We start from the raw sequence: 16,293 nt of genomic DNA on the forward strand, positions 1-16,293 counted from the left end.
GCTGCAGAATGTCGCAGTATATGTTGGAATCCATGTTTCACTCAATGAAGCTCAGCTACCCTGAAACAGCAGCACTCATGCAGCCTCAGACCATGATGATACCACCACCATTCTTGACTGTAGGCAAGACACACTTTTCTTTGTACTCTTTACCAGAGCGTCACCACACATGCTGGACACCATCTGAACCAAACAAGTTTATCTTAGTCTCATCAGGCCACAGGACATGGTTCCAGTAATTCGTGCTCTTGGACAGGTTGCTTTCAGCAAACTGTTTGCAGGCTCTCTTGTGAGCCAGCTTCAGAAGAGGCTTCCTTCAGGGACGACGGCCATGCAAACCGACTTGTTGCAGTGTGTGGTGTATGGTCTGAGCACTGATCTTCCGCTTCTCCAACCTCTAAAGCAATGCTGGCAGCACTCATGCCTCTATTTTTTGAAGCCAGCTTCTGACGCACAGCACGAGGACTCACCTTCTTTGATTGACCCTTGCAAGGCCTGTTACGAGTGGAACCCGTATTGGAAAACCTCTTTATGACCCTGTCCACTGTACTGTAACTCTTATTCAGGGTGTTACCAATCTTCTTATAGCCTTGGCCATCTTTATGGAGAGCAACAATTCTCATTATCAAATCTTTAGAGAGTTCTTTGCCATGTTGAACATCCAGTGGTCAGTATGAGAGAATTGTATTCGAAGCACAAATTTGAACTGCTCCAATACAAGATACACAAATTTGTATGGTCCTGTCAAGCAGATAAAAACATGATGAATAGGACATGTGGCTTTGCATGGTTAAACGATCAAATGTCTCAGATTAATATAGAAGCAATTCAAAACAACTTTATCAAATAAGCATGAAGTAGATTACTAAACATTTAAAATTTGAATAACTTTGATCATTCATCAGCTAAATATGCCTATATAAAATGCTTTCATAATTCTAAATGAAAAGCTAGTTTAGCGAGTAGGCACTTTTTAATAATTGAAAAACAAATGCAGGTTTAATTTGTTTTTATTTCAAAAAAAGAAAAGAAAAAAACAATTCCTAGTGGACAAATGCCTGCCTGGTAATAATCCACACCAGTGCTAGACACAAAACGTGAACTTGCACCCCCCGACAAAAACACTGTTGTTCACAGCAACACTATGAGAGATCACAATATGGAACAAATGTGAAGTTACTCAAACACAGGAAAAACATCACCCTTCAATAAAAGCACTTCTACTGAAAATTTAGTCTGAGGGTTTTCCTCCGTGGAATTAAGTTGTAGCTCTGGGTCTGAGAAACTTAGTTTTAAGTGCTTCTAGTGCAAAAGAGCAGCAGATAAGCTTAAACTAAACAGTCAGCCATTGGATGAAGATTCTTCCTATATGACATTAAAAAGATCAAAAGATCTAAAATAGTGCCCATTAACACCATCTACGAGTTGTACAAGAGAATACTACATCTCATCCATAGCACGGTATTATCCTCCATTTGGGTCATTGCCACAAGTATTATTTAAAAAAGGAGGGGGGGGGGGGACAAAGGAGCACTACATGAATTAAAACAGTTACTCCACAGAAAACAAATGGCACATTATGGAGGTGCCCTCTAGTGATGGTCCAAAACAACTGCAGAAATACAAAATGATATGAGCTCATTCAGAAATCACTGGGCAGAGCTCCTGCCCACAGTGAAACATGACACCAGGTTTTACCTACATGGAATATGTTAGCTTTACCAGATGGAATATCAAAATACAAACAGCTGATTTGCTTTTCTTTTACAGTGACCAACACGTCATGCCAGGAGGGAAAATAAAAATAAAAGACATACACATGGATGACATGTTGTCATAGACAGACAAGAGAGCAGTTGTATGTGTGTGCACGCATGCATAAATTCAATGGATCCCATGTAAGATGGTCCACCTAAAATTTGGAAAAAGCAGGGCCAAAAAGGAAATTTGCACATGAAAAAAAAGCACAAATCTGCCATGTTTAGTCCGCTTTGGTGCATTACACAAATCAAAAAAAAAATTAATTTAAAAATGTTCAATAATTCTCAAAATCCTCCATGTCAGACAACATTCTGTAAAACAGAATCTCTAAAAATGTCTGTCACGCATAGTCATGTAACAAAGTACATGTTACACACGCATACACTGCTCCAAGTTGCTTCACACACACTGATGCTTAAGGAATCTAGCGCATTCTGTACTCTGACGTCTTGGACACCTCACAGAGCTGACCCTTGAAGTCGATGTCGACGTTAAAGTCCAGGTCTCTCTGGAAGATAGGGGAAGGGGTTAAAAAGTTAGACCAACCTTTAGTGTAAATATATATTTTTTATATACACTAAAATGAACAGGAATGTAGACCATGTATAGAGTAGTAGAATTATAGCAACTTTTTTTTAGGTTCAACAGTTAATTTTAAATGAAGACTACAATTGAGAAATTGAATATCTTCATATTGCTTCTAAAACAGTAGCAAATATTAAGCAGGGGGGGCACGGGAGCCTTTGATCATTGTTTCAAGCCTGCAATACACTATTACTCAAAGTTTGAGGTCTTGTAAGTTTTGTTTTTTTTAAAGGGCATTAACACTTTAGCAAGGAAGACCAAAAGTGAACAAAAACAATGTTACAAAAGACACCCATTTCAAATACATTGTTCAAAGATTCTTAAAAAAAAAAATAAAAAAAAAAAATTCTCAGCATAAGAAATGTTGCCCACCAAATCATATTACAAAGATTTCAGAAGAATCGTGCGACTCTAGACTGGATTAATGCTAGAAATTCAGATTTGGCACAACAGAAACATCAAAATAGAAAATTTATTTTAAATAGTAAATTACTATATAACTCTTTACTATATTTTTGTAAAAATGAATGGTTTAAAAAATATTTGCTTTTAAAAATAAAATAACTCACCATGGCAAAACCCCAGCATTTATCTTTTTTGAACCCAATCAACCTTTTTTGTAATTGCAATACAATCTAGACTTACGAGATCTATTTTTCTACACTTTCATGCGAGACTATTCTGAGCTTTTAGAATATTAAAGTACAGGTGGGGCTTACATTATTCTTGACGTTAGGTTTCATGCTGATGGTGCCAAAGATCTCCTCTCCAGTCTTTACCGTCAGATAGTCATCAAGGTAGAACACAGTCTGCTTCCAGTGAGTGTAAGGAGACTCAGGGCCTAAAAGACAAATTCACTTTTTTCAACAGGGTTTATATAATCTTTAAGAAACTCATGATGAGAAAGGTCTCGTAGAGGGCAAAGAAAAACAAACAGTACTCACTAGTAGAGAAGCCTGTCCTCTTGTGGCAGCGAGTAAACTCAATGTTGAAGTATGTTACCAGTGCATGGATGTAGTCATTCCTTTTCACCTGCAGGCAGAAAGGTGACGTGAAGGACAGGTCGTCAATCTTCACTGTGTAGATGTCCACCTCCTAATGAACCAAGAGAATGGATAGGTTGAAAAAAAGCATGGTTTATACAAAAAGCCACGTATCATTAGAGCACATTTTTGGTGGAGTAAACGAACCTTAATGAGGCAGGCAGTGCTCACGAGCTGCTTGGGGTCAACAACATCCACTAGAGGTTCCTTTATAGCCACTTCCTTGATACAGGACATGTCAAACCCATAAACATTCTCCCACCCTAACAGGGGAAAAAAGAAATCCAAAGATGAAAATGAAAGTCATCTGTCAGACACAGCTGAATCTCTCAAAAGCACATTAAGAGATTGACATACAGTGAATTTTGTAGTCCTTGTACTGTCGGTCCTCAATAGCAGTGACGTAGAGCGTGGCTCTGTCAGGGAAAATAAGACCATCAGGTTTCTGAAAAAGGGAAACAAAGGGCAACGTGAAGATTTATCAAGTTAAGGTCTGCATGCATAATTTCTATATTGAATAGCTCTTAACACTTCAATGCGTGAGGACATTAGCATGCATACACCCACCAGCCATTTGTCTCTTGCATAAATGACAGTATTGAGCATGGATTCATAGAAAAGACAGTAGCCCATCCACTCAGAGATGATTATGTCTACTTTGTCCACGGGAAGCTCGACCTCCTCCACTTTCCCCTTAATAATGGTAACGACTACACAGGGAAAGTAAAGGTTAAGTATTTAACATAACTAGCAATACAATAAAATTCAGTTTAAAATATCATAAAAACTGTGGCTTGGCTGTTCAAATAAGGTACGCAAGAATGTGGAAGTCAAAAGTTCTGAGAAGTCCTTACTATGATCCAACTTGTTGGCCTTCACAATCTTCACAGCATAGTCTGATATACTGCTGCACTCAATCTGGGGAAGGAATGACAAAAGAATAATGAAAAACCTGACAAAAGCACAGCATGATTACCAACCGATCACCTTACCAGGTTGGGAAATTACCTCATTCAGCTAAATTACTCCGTATCCATAAAACCTGTTGAAATAGATGTGACATTTACAGAAACGGGTAGGATTTACACTGACCCCAATAACTTTCTTGGCCCCAGCTTTGGCTGCAAACATACAGAGGATGCCGGTTCCACTTCCTACATCCAGCACCACTTTATCCTTGAAGAGATGCTTGTTGTGGAACATGGAGTTTCTGTACGTCAGAGTACGAACTTCATCCTTTAGCATCTCCTGTGGACACAGAATGGGTTTACATTAGTCTCAGATTTGAAGACATTTCATTGTACTATTCAAGAGACAAGGGCCAATAGGACTGTACCTCATGAATGCCAAAGTGTGCATAGGAATCAAAGTAGTAGTCTTTGGAGGTCATATCTTCTGCTGCAGGTTTCACTGAGCTCTCTCCCTGGGACACCTCAAATAAAAAAGACATTTAAAAAGAGGGAAAAAAAATAGCAAATTATGCACCATGAAAGCATGAGCTAGGCTTCACTAAAGTTTTGGCAATGTCTTTTGTATTTTAAAAGGCCATTTTTATGGGAAAAAACCCAACAAGACTTTAAAGGTAATCAAATCTGCTTTGATGTAATTTGAATGGAATTGTGTGCAATGCTTCAAAATATTCCGTTGTCTCAGTGTATTTGCATATATGCAAATATCAATAAAGAATACAACTCATTTCGGTCGCGGGTGACTTGGATGTCGTTTTAACGAATCGACTTAAAAGCTCTAATTGTCGCTAGCAACAAAATCATTAGTCGCCACCAACCGGCATAAAAATAACCTTCAAAGTTAAAACAAATACTTTTGAACGATAATTAGAACCCAATCAATACATAGGCTACAACTTGCGTCAGTTCTAGACCCGCATTAAATCTTTAAAACCAGAATTCAAGCTATTTGAAACAGTTATCTGGAGTCTATTTTACAACCAAACTTTAAATGAGAACCAAAAAAATAATAATAATTGTACCTTATGCTTTTATACTAATTCGCCTTTTAAAATCACTATAATTGTTTTAACAGCGTCGGAAGACCTCTTGAGCATTTAGATTACGCTTGAGGGGAAAACGTGGTCGATGGGGAAAGAAGAAGAAACTACCACACCACAAATTACAGCATCTCAATCAATCGTTAATTAAAATCGGATTAATCGTGGTTGATAAACGAAGCTAACTTACAATAAGTAGCAAAAGCAGCTCATAGCCATCAAGATGCGGTGTTCAGTCCCATGCGGTCTGAGCTTCAAACAATAAGTCATTCAAGCACCACACCAGCGTGCTCTAAATGACCCTCATGGTCACGAAACGGGCAGCCAGCTCTCAGGACTCGCACTAATGGATTTAATTCCATAAATGAAGGGTTGCACATAACATTGTTATCGGATCTAACTCATTTTAGCCAATTAGCAATAGCCGACACGTGATGCGAAATGAATGAATTTTCCGAGGCTAGCTAAAATGGATGCTCAAGATGCGTGTGCGCACATTTCTAGCCATCTGAAATAACCACATACGCAGCACACAATGTGTTCATAGACTAAAGAATCATAACCAGAACTTAAACAAAGCAGCCATATCGCTTGGGCTATAATAAATAGCTAATTCATATCGGAGGTGCTCTATGCGAAATGGCCTTGAGTAGCTCCAGCTTACCTCCATTCCGTCTGCCGTCTCCGCCATTTCGATAAACTGGATTCCACTACGACTGCAGCGAAGCTCATAAACACACTTGGATTGATCCCACCTCTTTGCTGTGACTATTAAATGCTTTGATTGGACGACAATCACGTGATTTACTAAGTGCCCCGCCCTCTTTCTTGCAGCTCTCCGTCATAGGCTCAACTTCTCTGCGTTTTTTCCGCTCTTTTAAGGCGTGACTTTCATTGGACCAAGCTGTAGCGCGATTATTACAGTTTTTCTGAATTGCTAAAACACTAAATCCTAACTAAATCCAGTTCTCTGAACCAAATTCACAATAGCCTAAACCAATTTGTCGAATAAATCACTCTTTCTGTAAAGCATTTTGCTAAACAAGTTTAGCAAGGCTAGTTAAGACACCATTTGCAAATCTCATGCACTCTTTTTGCAAAACTCAAAACACATTCTCATTCACTAAAACACATTTCACACTGTAATGTATTTATGTTTCAAAACGCTAAACACAGGCAAGCAAAAGCTAAACACAACAACACTGTTGTCATCGTTTACACAACAACAACTCAAAATTGTTTACACTTATTTCTAATAATGTGATTAAACTAACTGTAATAGGCCTCAAGAAGTCAAAATCGACTCAAAATGTTGCACTGAACGTTGATGGATGGAAACAATATAAGAGGGAGAGGAGGAAGAGGAGGTGGACGCCTATGTGTAAGAGGTGGTGGACGAGGAGGAAGAGGAGGAGGACAAGAAAGAGCAAGGTGTGGAGAATGCTGTCATTGCTGGATCTGAAACAGAGGGGTTTTCGCTTTACCTGGAAAGAGATGACATTGTCTGTGATGTGGACAAAGTCCTCAGGCTGGACCCAACATGAAGACGTGATGCTTATACAGAATGAATCTCTCATTGACCTTGATTTTGCAGTTGCACAACTCTTTTGAGTGTTCCGTTACATGCTTTTCATTAAGACTTTCTTTAACCTTTTTGGCTTTTGCAGTTGGGTCATTGTATTTTCACAGTGTGCAAGAGCTGAATATACAGACATTCAATACTATACAGTATTCAGTACAATACTGTACTTGCAGTGCATACAGTATACAATTTATTTACCTTACCACTGCAAGTTTTGATTACTTTTTTCGTAATTGAAAATTTGTTTACGTTTGTTACAATATACTTTTTTTCTGTAGCTGCGTTGGATTTTGATGTAGTGTTTAACGATTGATCTGTAGTGTTTGTAATATTGACCATGTGTTTATGATCTGAAAGCATTGTTTGATTTTGAGCACAGATAAAATGGTTTTGAGCTAAATTTTTTGATTTTGCCAGAAGAGTCAGAGGTTCTCTGAATGTGGTTTGAAAATTTGGTTTTGTGTTTGAGGTTTTGAGAAAGTGAGTAATGATCTCAAGAAATGTGTTTTAGTAAATCAGAAAAACTGTAAAAAAAAAAAAAAAAAAAAAAGGTGAGGAAACCTGTTGCCTTAAAATTATGAAGTAATAAACTTAATGCGTAATTGAAAACCCCCATTGAGAATTCCACATATTTTTTCAATTACGCATGTACCCAATTTTACTTAGCCTACTTAATCCATTTTAGGAAAGAGGTTTCCACAATGTTTTCAACCCAAGACTGGTTGCCCACTGAGCAGGGATGAGCCTGGTTAGTAGGCCTACCTGGATGGGAGACCTCCTGAGAAAATCAGGTTGCTGCTGGAAGAGGTGTTAGTGAGATGTTAAACCGAGCTCCTGACTCTCTGTGGTCATTAAAAATCCCAGGATGTCCTTTGAAAAAGAGTAGGGGTGTAACCCCAGCATCCTGGCCAAATTTGCCCATTGGCCTCTGTCCATCATGGCCTCCTAATCATCCCCATATACTGATTAGCTTTATTGCTGTCTCCTCTCCACCAGTAAGCTGGTGTGTGGTGGGCATTCTGGCTCAATATGGCTGCCGTCGCATCATCCATGTGGATAGTGCACATTGGTGGTGGTTGATGAGATTCTATCTTCCGTATGTGAAGCGCTTTGAGTACCCAGAAAAGCGCTATATAAATGTAACGAGTTATTATTATTATTATTTATTACAAATGAGCTCACCCTACCATTCTGCAATTTTGATTTTGTGGTTAAATTTAGACAATTCTGAGAAGATAGATAGATAGATAGATAGATAGATAGATAGATAGATAGATAGATAGATAGATAGATAGATAGATAGATAGATAGATAGATAGATAGATAGGCCTAGCCTAGATAGATAGATATTGTAAGCGTGCAATATAGTTTTGCACGATTTTATAAATACTTGTTTATCCCCTCCATGCATGCACTCTATTGCAAATAGCAGCTTCAAACAGGTGAACACCAATCGTCAGATTTAATTGGTATAATTTACAACCTCTTTTTTTGGCAACTTTTATCGCCATTCCCACATACTTGCACTTTGATACTTTCAACAGCGTCGATCTTGTTTTCAAGCCAATTAAAATGGTTAAAAAAATTAACTGACGTTTAAACGGACAAATTATGCACTGAATGGCAGGGACAGAAGTGCAACTAGCCAATCAGATTAGGAGTAACGGGCTGGAGGCGGGACATCTGGGGAGGAAGCGCCAGAGCGAGCTCAGAGCCCGTTCTGTCACGAGCTCCGTCCGGGTACACCGACCGAACGAAAAGTCTCGTACATTATTGACGGCTAAATATAGGCTATAGCTATCTCTTTCTCGAGAAAAAGGTTTGTCCGATTAGTTCGTCAAAAAGTAGAATCCCCCGTTGTCCTATCGCGGTCATTTGGGTGATGTATTCTAAAATTTGATAGAGCTAGCCAGCTCGCTAGCTATTTGGCTAGCTTGCCGTGCGTGACTTAAAGCCAGAGAGGTATCAATTGTTATTTTAACGCCATCGACATTTAGGTGCGTAACCATAAATTAAAAACGACACGTTGTCTACTTTTTTTGAAATTAGTCAGTCCCGCAACAACAGCCTTCGCATTGCTTCGCTTTCCCATTGAAGAGTTCACAGGATTGAATGAATTAACGTTAACGTTAGCCAACGGAAGCACCAGTCGCGCTGCTGACTCCCCAGCTTCTCTCTCTCTTAGCCACTGCATTCACATCTTTTTTTCCTAAACACTCTCGTTGCTACATTATTTGTGTGCTTTACAAACGCTTAAGATTTAAGAGTAAATTCGCAGATAGTGTTAGTGAGTTCGTGTTAGTTAGCCCGCTAGCTCGGTGTATTTTCTTGTTAAACCTGCGCCTCTGAACACCTGAAAGTCATTTGTTTCGTGTTGAAGCCGGCCTGAAGAAAAAAACTCCGCAAACATGCCGGCTGTGTCGAAGGGTGATGGAATGCGAGGATTAGCGGTGTTCATCTCGGACATCAGAAACTGTAAGTGTCCCTTCACACTCAAACACCATTAACGTTAGTCATTTTCTTCTGCGAACAGCTGCACCCAACTCTTCCTATATACGCCCTAAACTGAATCAAAAGGCCTATGATATGCTCTTCTTTGCTCCGTGATGCTTTTTAGTCAGAATTGAAGGTTAAAAGGTGCAAGTCCGATCAGTGGGTCTTGGTGAGGGAGGTCATGAGAGTAATCGCGATCACTCAGGCCCGTTAGCTTTAGCTCGGTGATGGAATGACGCTTGGTCGCCGGAGAGCCCGTAGGCCGCCGCTCTTTCACTGTTGCTCTCGTCACCTTGACTAGCTGGATAGCGGTTGATATCGCTGCTCGCCAAGAGGACTTGTTTCAGATGTGTTTTTCACGATAATCCAGTTATCAAGCTGTCGCCTTGAGCTAAGCGTTATAGGAGGGTCATCTTGTTAAGTAGTCTGTAGTTTTCTGCATCTGCCCGGGTTATTCCTCAACTTTTACCTCTAAAATCTTAATCTTTCTTTAGGGTCATGGTAGGAGTTTGAGAGTCGTTTTTTCGTTATCATTTTGTGGGGTTTTAAAGAGTGGCTGCAAGTAAGATTGATAGTGGTGAGCTTTTTGACCCACATTTTCTATTGAACATCTAAACAAACTGTTAAAATAGCCAGTTTGTAGGGTAACAACTTATGATACATTTTGTCATATAAGTAAGAGTGAATTATTTTGCACTTATATTAACAGTGGGAATATGAACTCTTGGCTTGAGTATTGTAATTTGTAATCATGCATCATATTTTGGCACCACAAACGCAGCTAGTTCCAGGTGTCCTGTGAAATTGCTTTTTTTCTGGCATGCTGACTTGCTCTTCTTTTTTCATTATTGTTGTGCATTTATACTTTCTTGTACCCAGATTTTATTTTAGTGCCTTATGCACAAAACTTTGTGTAGCTTCCATACTAAAAAAATATGCACACTATGGTAGTATAGTTGGTAATGCATGTGTTTGTGGAGATGATGTGCTCACTAGAATGTGAATTGGACATTTCGTCGTCATGATATGATCTGACCTTGATCCTCTTATGATATTTGCAGATTCAAAACATGCCACAATATATGATTTGATTAGATCTTGGGGCCTGTGATGGATATTAAAATAATATGTAAATGCTATTTTTTATTAACTTATAACTGCAACCCCCCCAAAAATGAAATGAACATTTAATTGCACTTATCCCTTGGTAGTAAGTTATCCCAGTTAGGACACCCACCAAAAAATATATACTTTAGTTTAAAAAAAAATTCTTAAAATAATTAGGGATGCACCGATCCGATACTCAGCATCGGTATCGGCTCCGATACTGCCATTTTTGCCGGATCGGGTATCGATCAGACGAGGCCGATCCAAATCCGATATTGTGCGTATAGGCCTACTATTCTGTGTTATTGTTAAGCCCCACAAAAGCACCAAAAACATTATAAAGTACCATAAAGTTTTCGTGCACTATATTACAAGTGTTCTGAAGCCATTATAGTATAATGTGAGATAGAAATTAACATTTAAGTCATTAAATTCAAGATCACGTAAACTTTTCCCTCCGCTGCGCTGTCACTCATTCTTCATTCTGTATTCAGCGTCGCGTTCGGTTACGACAGTCAGTCAACATGATGAAACCCTCTCCAAGATGATTCAATGTTACTATTATTATTATACTTGATCTGTAGATAAAGGTCTATGGTTTCGCATAAAACAACTTTATCTTGTTGGACTTTATTGCTGTAACGTTAACTTAATCATGTTGGTGTCTGTTAGATCACAACACTAGAGTCCACAATTGTTCTTCACGCGCACAGTAACTAAAATTTAAAACTGTTAAAACAAAAGGCTCAATAAACTATTGCATAGATAGATACTGTATAATACAGTACACATCAATATGTCTTTCGTTTGTGCTTTGAAGTTTTCAATGCGGAGTCAACACGCTGTGACTCCGTGTTGCTTCAAGCGCATCATTCTGCGCTCGGGCATAAGCGCTTTGTGCCGCACTGTATTGCAGTATTTCATATTATACAGTGACGCAAAGATTATTAATAGCCTTTCTTGTTTTGTTCTATCAATCATATGTTGCTGCCTCATTAAACAGGTGTGCTATACATTTAAGACATGTCTCAATTGTATAGTAGCCTATAGCTATATATAAAATAATTTATCTTTTTAATTTTTGTTATCTTGTTTTTCATGAATGTATTTTACAATACAAAAAGCAATGTGTAACATTTTACCAGATTTAGTGTTACACTTATTGTCTCTTATTTGTTTTTTTCACTAAATGTTCAGATTTTATACAATTATTGTGGACTTATGATTCTGCTAGACTGAATTTTACTGCTGAATTATCCACTAATCTAGTTTACAGAAGCATTTTTGTCGTAGATTATGATCATATATTTTTTGGATTTGTTTTTCTTTATAATGAAGTTGTCTGTAATAAGTAGATTGTGTTTAACACACAAAAGAGTGATTATCATATATAAGTTACTACTTAATTTAAAATAAACTGTGGTGGTATCGGATCGGTATCGGTCGATACTCAGAATTTTTGGTATCGGATCGGATCGATTCTGAAAAAAGTGGTATCGGTGCATCCCTAAAAATAATGAGAAAATCAAATCACACATGAGATCATTAATAGTCTGATGACAGCTTTTCATTGGTTTGTGCAATAAGATAAGCAATGTAAAACAGTCAAAAGTCTTACGCAGCATCCAAAATCGCATACTCTCTTGAGTAGGTAGGTACTTATTTTGAAGAAGTAATTACTTAACGTTTGATAAAAAAGTATGTTCTGCATATAATATGAATATAATCCAGTCGGTTGCTCTCCCCTGGCCTGATGGGACAGTGAAGTGTCCATCGTATGCACATTTCAGAATCTCACCGGAAGTAGTAGGCCATCTGGTTACTTCTGCCTACTCTTTTATGAGTACTGTGGATTCGGTCTTTTGTAATTTTTCGCGTACTACAGGGCTCTACAGTGCGACCATTTTGCACTTCAGAGCATGCATTTCATTTCAGCATAATTGTGAGCTGGAGAACGACACAAATGCTAAATCAGAAAAGGATATGCGAATGCAATGTACATGCTGACATTCAATTTTGAGGTCATAGTCAGTTAATCATAACAAACACAATAGATTTGGGTCATTGATGCCTTTGAGGTGAGCCCATTTTTCTGTAAAGTTGTGCATTAAACTTTTGTGAGTGTTTTAATACAGTCTGATACACTTGATGTTTTTCTGTTTATTCAGTTGTTTTGTCTAAGAGTTAACAATGATTGGTGTTGGCTACAGTTGAAATCAGATTGCACGTTTCTGCAAGCTTTTGCACAGAGAAGCCAGCCATTAAATAGCTTGAACTTTAAGTTGGTTATCATCTACACTTACAAAAATTTTAGGAATTAATGTGTTGACCCATGCCATTTGCAGCTATGTCAGGTTACCTTGATGAATGAGAGTGTATTCTGTGGATAAAAGCTAATTCAGTCCTTCTTTGCTACCATTATAGCAAGATTAGTGAGTCATTTGCAATTCTTATAAAACCAATGATAACTGCAAAAACTATATTTCTTCTAAATAATTAATTGAAAAGTGCATTTTGAAACAGTTTAATTTATTAGTTTCTACTGGAATCATTACAACTACAACACCAGTTAAAGCATGTGTGCTTGTTCAAAAGTGTTTGGACCAGGAAGGTCATAATACTGGATGATACTGCTTTTAGAAAAGACATTGCAGACACGATATTGCACCAAAATATAAAATCAGCATAACGGTTCTCGGTAAAAAATTTAACCGTACTATTCTCCACCCATAGTTACACTGCGGTTCATCTTAAATTTGATGAAGCATATTTAATTTGTTTGTTGAAAATAACGCATAAAACAGAAGAGTTCGGCTACTGTATGTTTCTGCTGATGGATACGCATTCTGGCTTCCCAATACACTACAACAGCGATAGTGATCGACCGATGTATCGGTTTACCGATATTTTTCCCGATATTTAAGCATTTTCCCATAATCGGGAATCGGTTTTGTAATATCGGATTTTCCGATAAACGGCGACATCTTGTGGCCGTTTTGAGAATTCCGCCATTGCAGCCTGCGTCTGAGGAGATCAGTCAATAACAACTCTGTGCACAGGTAAAGTATATGTTCTACTTGCTTTGCTTTAATTATTCAACTTTATTTAACATAACAGACATGCAGAAATGAGATTTGAGACATAAATGCCTGATATAGTTTATTTATGCAGCTTGGTTCTAAAAAATTGAGACTAACTCATTGAGCCACGTAGCGTAATCCGTCACGTCCTTCCCCAATAAAGACGTAACTTTACACTAATTAAATAAAACAGACATGAATGAGTGCATGTTGAAAATAAAAGCGCTGAATTTAATTCTCTATCTGTTGTATTTGCTCACCATTAGTCTCGAAAAAAAAGTTCGTTCATATTGCTGAGCACTCACTGGGTTGATGATCAGGAATGCTCGAGCACGGCCACTGAATAAAACTTTTGACAAGATTATCTTGTTTAAACACCCTAGATTATATTATCATTTACTACATAGCAATTATTTCGCTAATACACATCTAAATATACCGCTTTGTGGAAATTAATTATTTATTATCTGCACGCGCGATCGCGGTTGAGTAACCCTAATGTTATAGTTATGTGTAAATGCATAGATAAACAGCACTTTGTCATAAAGCATTTCATGATCTAGACCGACAAAAATATTAATAATAATTAATAACATACTAGTTGGAAAATGCAATGATGTGTATGCTGTTTTATTTGTTACTTTCCTGATGTTATAGGCTATTCCAGCTAATATTATGCAGTGAATTAATATTACCCAGTGAATTATTCCTCACTCTTATTTTAAACCTATTAAACGACACATAAAGCTTCTAAAACTGTTTAAAATGAATTACATTTCTGGAAAGGTGATATGACTCCCCTGTCAATTATTTTTTCCATATGAAAACATTAGACTTTTAACATTTATTTTGCCTATTGTTAACATTGTTGCTGCTGATGCTTATAAATATGTATAATTTAGATATAAATTATATAATGTAATAATATAAATGTTTTTATTGTAATTTGATAAGTTTACCATTTATGAAAACAAATAAACATATCCAAATATGTTAGAATAGTTTTTGTGCTTTATTTTTACCTCATCAAAGCTTTTATTTTTAAACAAAGACACTTAGTAACAGTGCACTTTATTTTTTGAACTCAGACCCCTCTATTTATTTGTGTATAAATATCAAGGGTTTTTTTTGTATGCAAGGAGGGAGTGATTGTTATAAATAAAATGGTTTGTTCAGTTCATTTGTGTTGTAATAATTGTGCCAAAAACAGAAGTATAACAGTAAATAAATATCGGTTCTGCATATCGGTTATCGGGCACATACACATGCAAATAATCTGTATCGGTATCGGTTATAAAAAATCAATATCGGTCGATCACTAAACAGCGATGATCAAAACAACAACGCAAAAGAGAACTCAAACACACTGTAAGATGATTTGTGTTCACTTGACCGAAGCACACACACAGAAAGCCATGTGTCAGACAGAGCTCAAATATTGAGTCCTCTTTCAAGTCTTACGCTTGACCTGATAAAATTCACACACAAAATTTCAACATGACTGTCCTGGTGTTTATCCTAGCCAACATAGTAGGTTATGTTTTAAGTGAACGTAAACTGTTGAGAAAGACAACATGTGTATCAGTTTTTTGGATCCGTGCATTGACTTAAAGTGACAGCAGCATAAAATTCCTGCTGTCTGTGTTTTTAATGTTAATCAAACAACAAAAGACAAGGAGGAAATCACTCACTGCTCTTGACTGAATAGTTTTTGTAACTTTAGTAATGATTAATCGTTGTTTAATTTAAACAGTAAAGATTTTTTTGCAATGTGATTTTACATTTGATTACTTTATTCCATTTCTGGACTTGAAAACTACTGTTAGATATCTAAATAACCTGAAAAGCACTGTTTATTTTATTTGTATCTTTGCTATATTGTATTTATTTGTGCTGTTGCTTATAGTTTGATTAATTGGTCTTAGCTTCTTTATTTTTATTTGACTGTAGGCTAGTGCTGGGCGGTTTGACCAAAAATTTATATAACGTTTTTTTTTCTTCAAAATTATGCCGGTTTTCCGGTTTATGACGTTTTTTTTTCATGCATAATCAGGTGTTCAAAGCATTTTCTACTGGTTGAGAGAGGAATTACTGCAGTAAATTGACTTAGGATGGTCTATTTTACTGTCATTAGTGAATATTGTAGAATAGAATAGCGCCCAGTATAACCTAAAATTGTTATTTCTTAACGTTCTTATAACCAGGAAGTAACGTTAATACAACGTTTATATAACGGGATGATGTTCTTATAACCAAGCAAGAACGTTAATACAACGTTTATATAACGAGAGAATTGAACGTTCTTATAATGTTTTGAATGGAGTTCTTATAACCAAGAAATAACGTTAATACAACGTCTAAAAAACTGGACATTTTGAATGTTCCTAGAACATTCAGAAATAACGTTAACGTTTTTATAACTTAATGGGAACGTTATGAAAACATTCTTATAACCTAAAATTGTTAGCTGGGGAAGAGGAGAGATTCGCGATTGCACTGAACACGTTTTAAGTGCAGGATTCTCTCAGCGAGCCCAGAGAAAATAGACCTATTTTAACAAGAGCAGCGTGTATCTGAGAGCGCGGCATATTATATTCCGCGGGCGAGCAGAGAGATTCGCTCTCGCGCATTATT

General features: G+C 37.2%; 2 protein-coding genes across 5 annotated transcripts in view; one reads left to right on the top strand and one right to left on the bottom strand.

Annotated features, from left to right (window-relative positions):
- Positions 1–994: 994 nt before the first annotated feature.
- On the bottom strand, positions 995–6,881 carry prmt1 (protein arginine methyltransferase 1). 2 transcript variants are annotated; one of them, XM_077212801.1, is made up of 10 exons: positions 6,062–6,881; positions 4,726–4,821; positions 4,482–4,637; positions 4,244–4,307; positions 3,957–4,099; positions 3,747–3,834; positions 3,537–3,652; positions 3,291–3,441; positions 3,066–3,187; positions 995–2,269 (listed from the first exon to the last, which is right to left on the bottom strand). In XM_077212801.1, the coding sequence occupies exons 1-10, from the start codon at positions 6,086–6,088 to the stop codon at positions 2,186–2,188; spliced, it is 1,047 nt and encodes a 348-aa protein (XP_077068916.1). In that variant the 5' UTR covers positions 6,089–6,881; the 3' UTR covers positions 995–2,185. The 2 variants fall into 2 exon arrangements, with proteins under 2 accessions (XP_077068916.1, XP_077068917.1); XM_077212802.1 differs by having other exon boundaries at positions 4,726–4,812; positions 6,062–6,157.
- Positions 6,882–8,678: 1,797 nt separating this feature from the next.
- Positions 8,679–16,293, top strand: part of ap2a1 (adaptor related protein complex 2 subunit alpha 1) — a 29,025-nt gene continuing 21,410 nt past the window's right edge. For all 3 annotated transcript variants that reach the window (XM_077212821.1, XM_077212822.1, XM_077212823.1), the window contains exon 1: positions 8,679–9,454. In XM_077212821.1, coding sequence (XP_077068936.1) covers positions 9,388–9,454 — 67 coding nt within the window. In that variant the 5' untranslated portion in view covers positions 8,679–9,387. The remainder of the gene's footprint in view (positions 9,455–16,293) is intronic.

This window comes from Siphateles boraxobius, unplaced genomic scaffold, assembly GCF_051911475.1.
Source record: "Siphateles boraxobius isolate OS27281-9 unplaced genomic scaffold, OSU_SipBor_1 66, whole genome shotgun sequence".
Taxonomy (NCBI): Eukaryota; Metazoa; Chordata; class Actinopteri; order Cypriniformes; family Leuciscidae; genus Siphateles; species Siphateles boraxobius.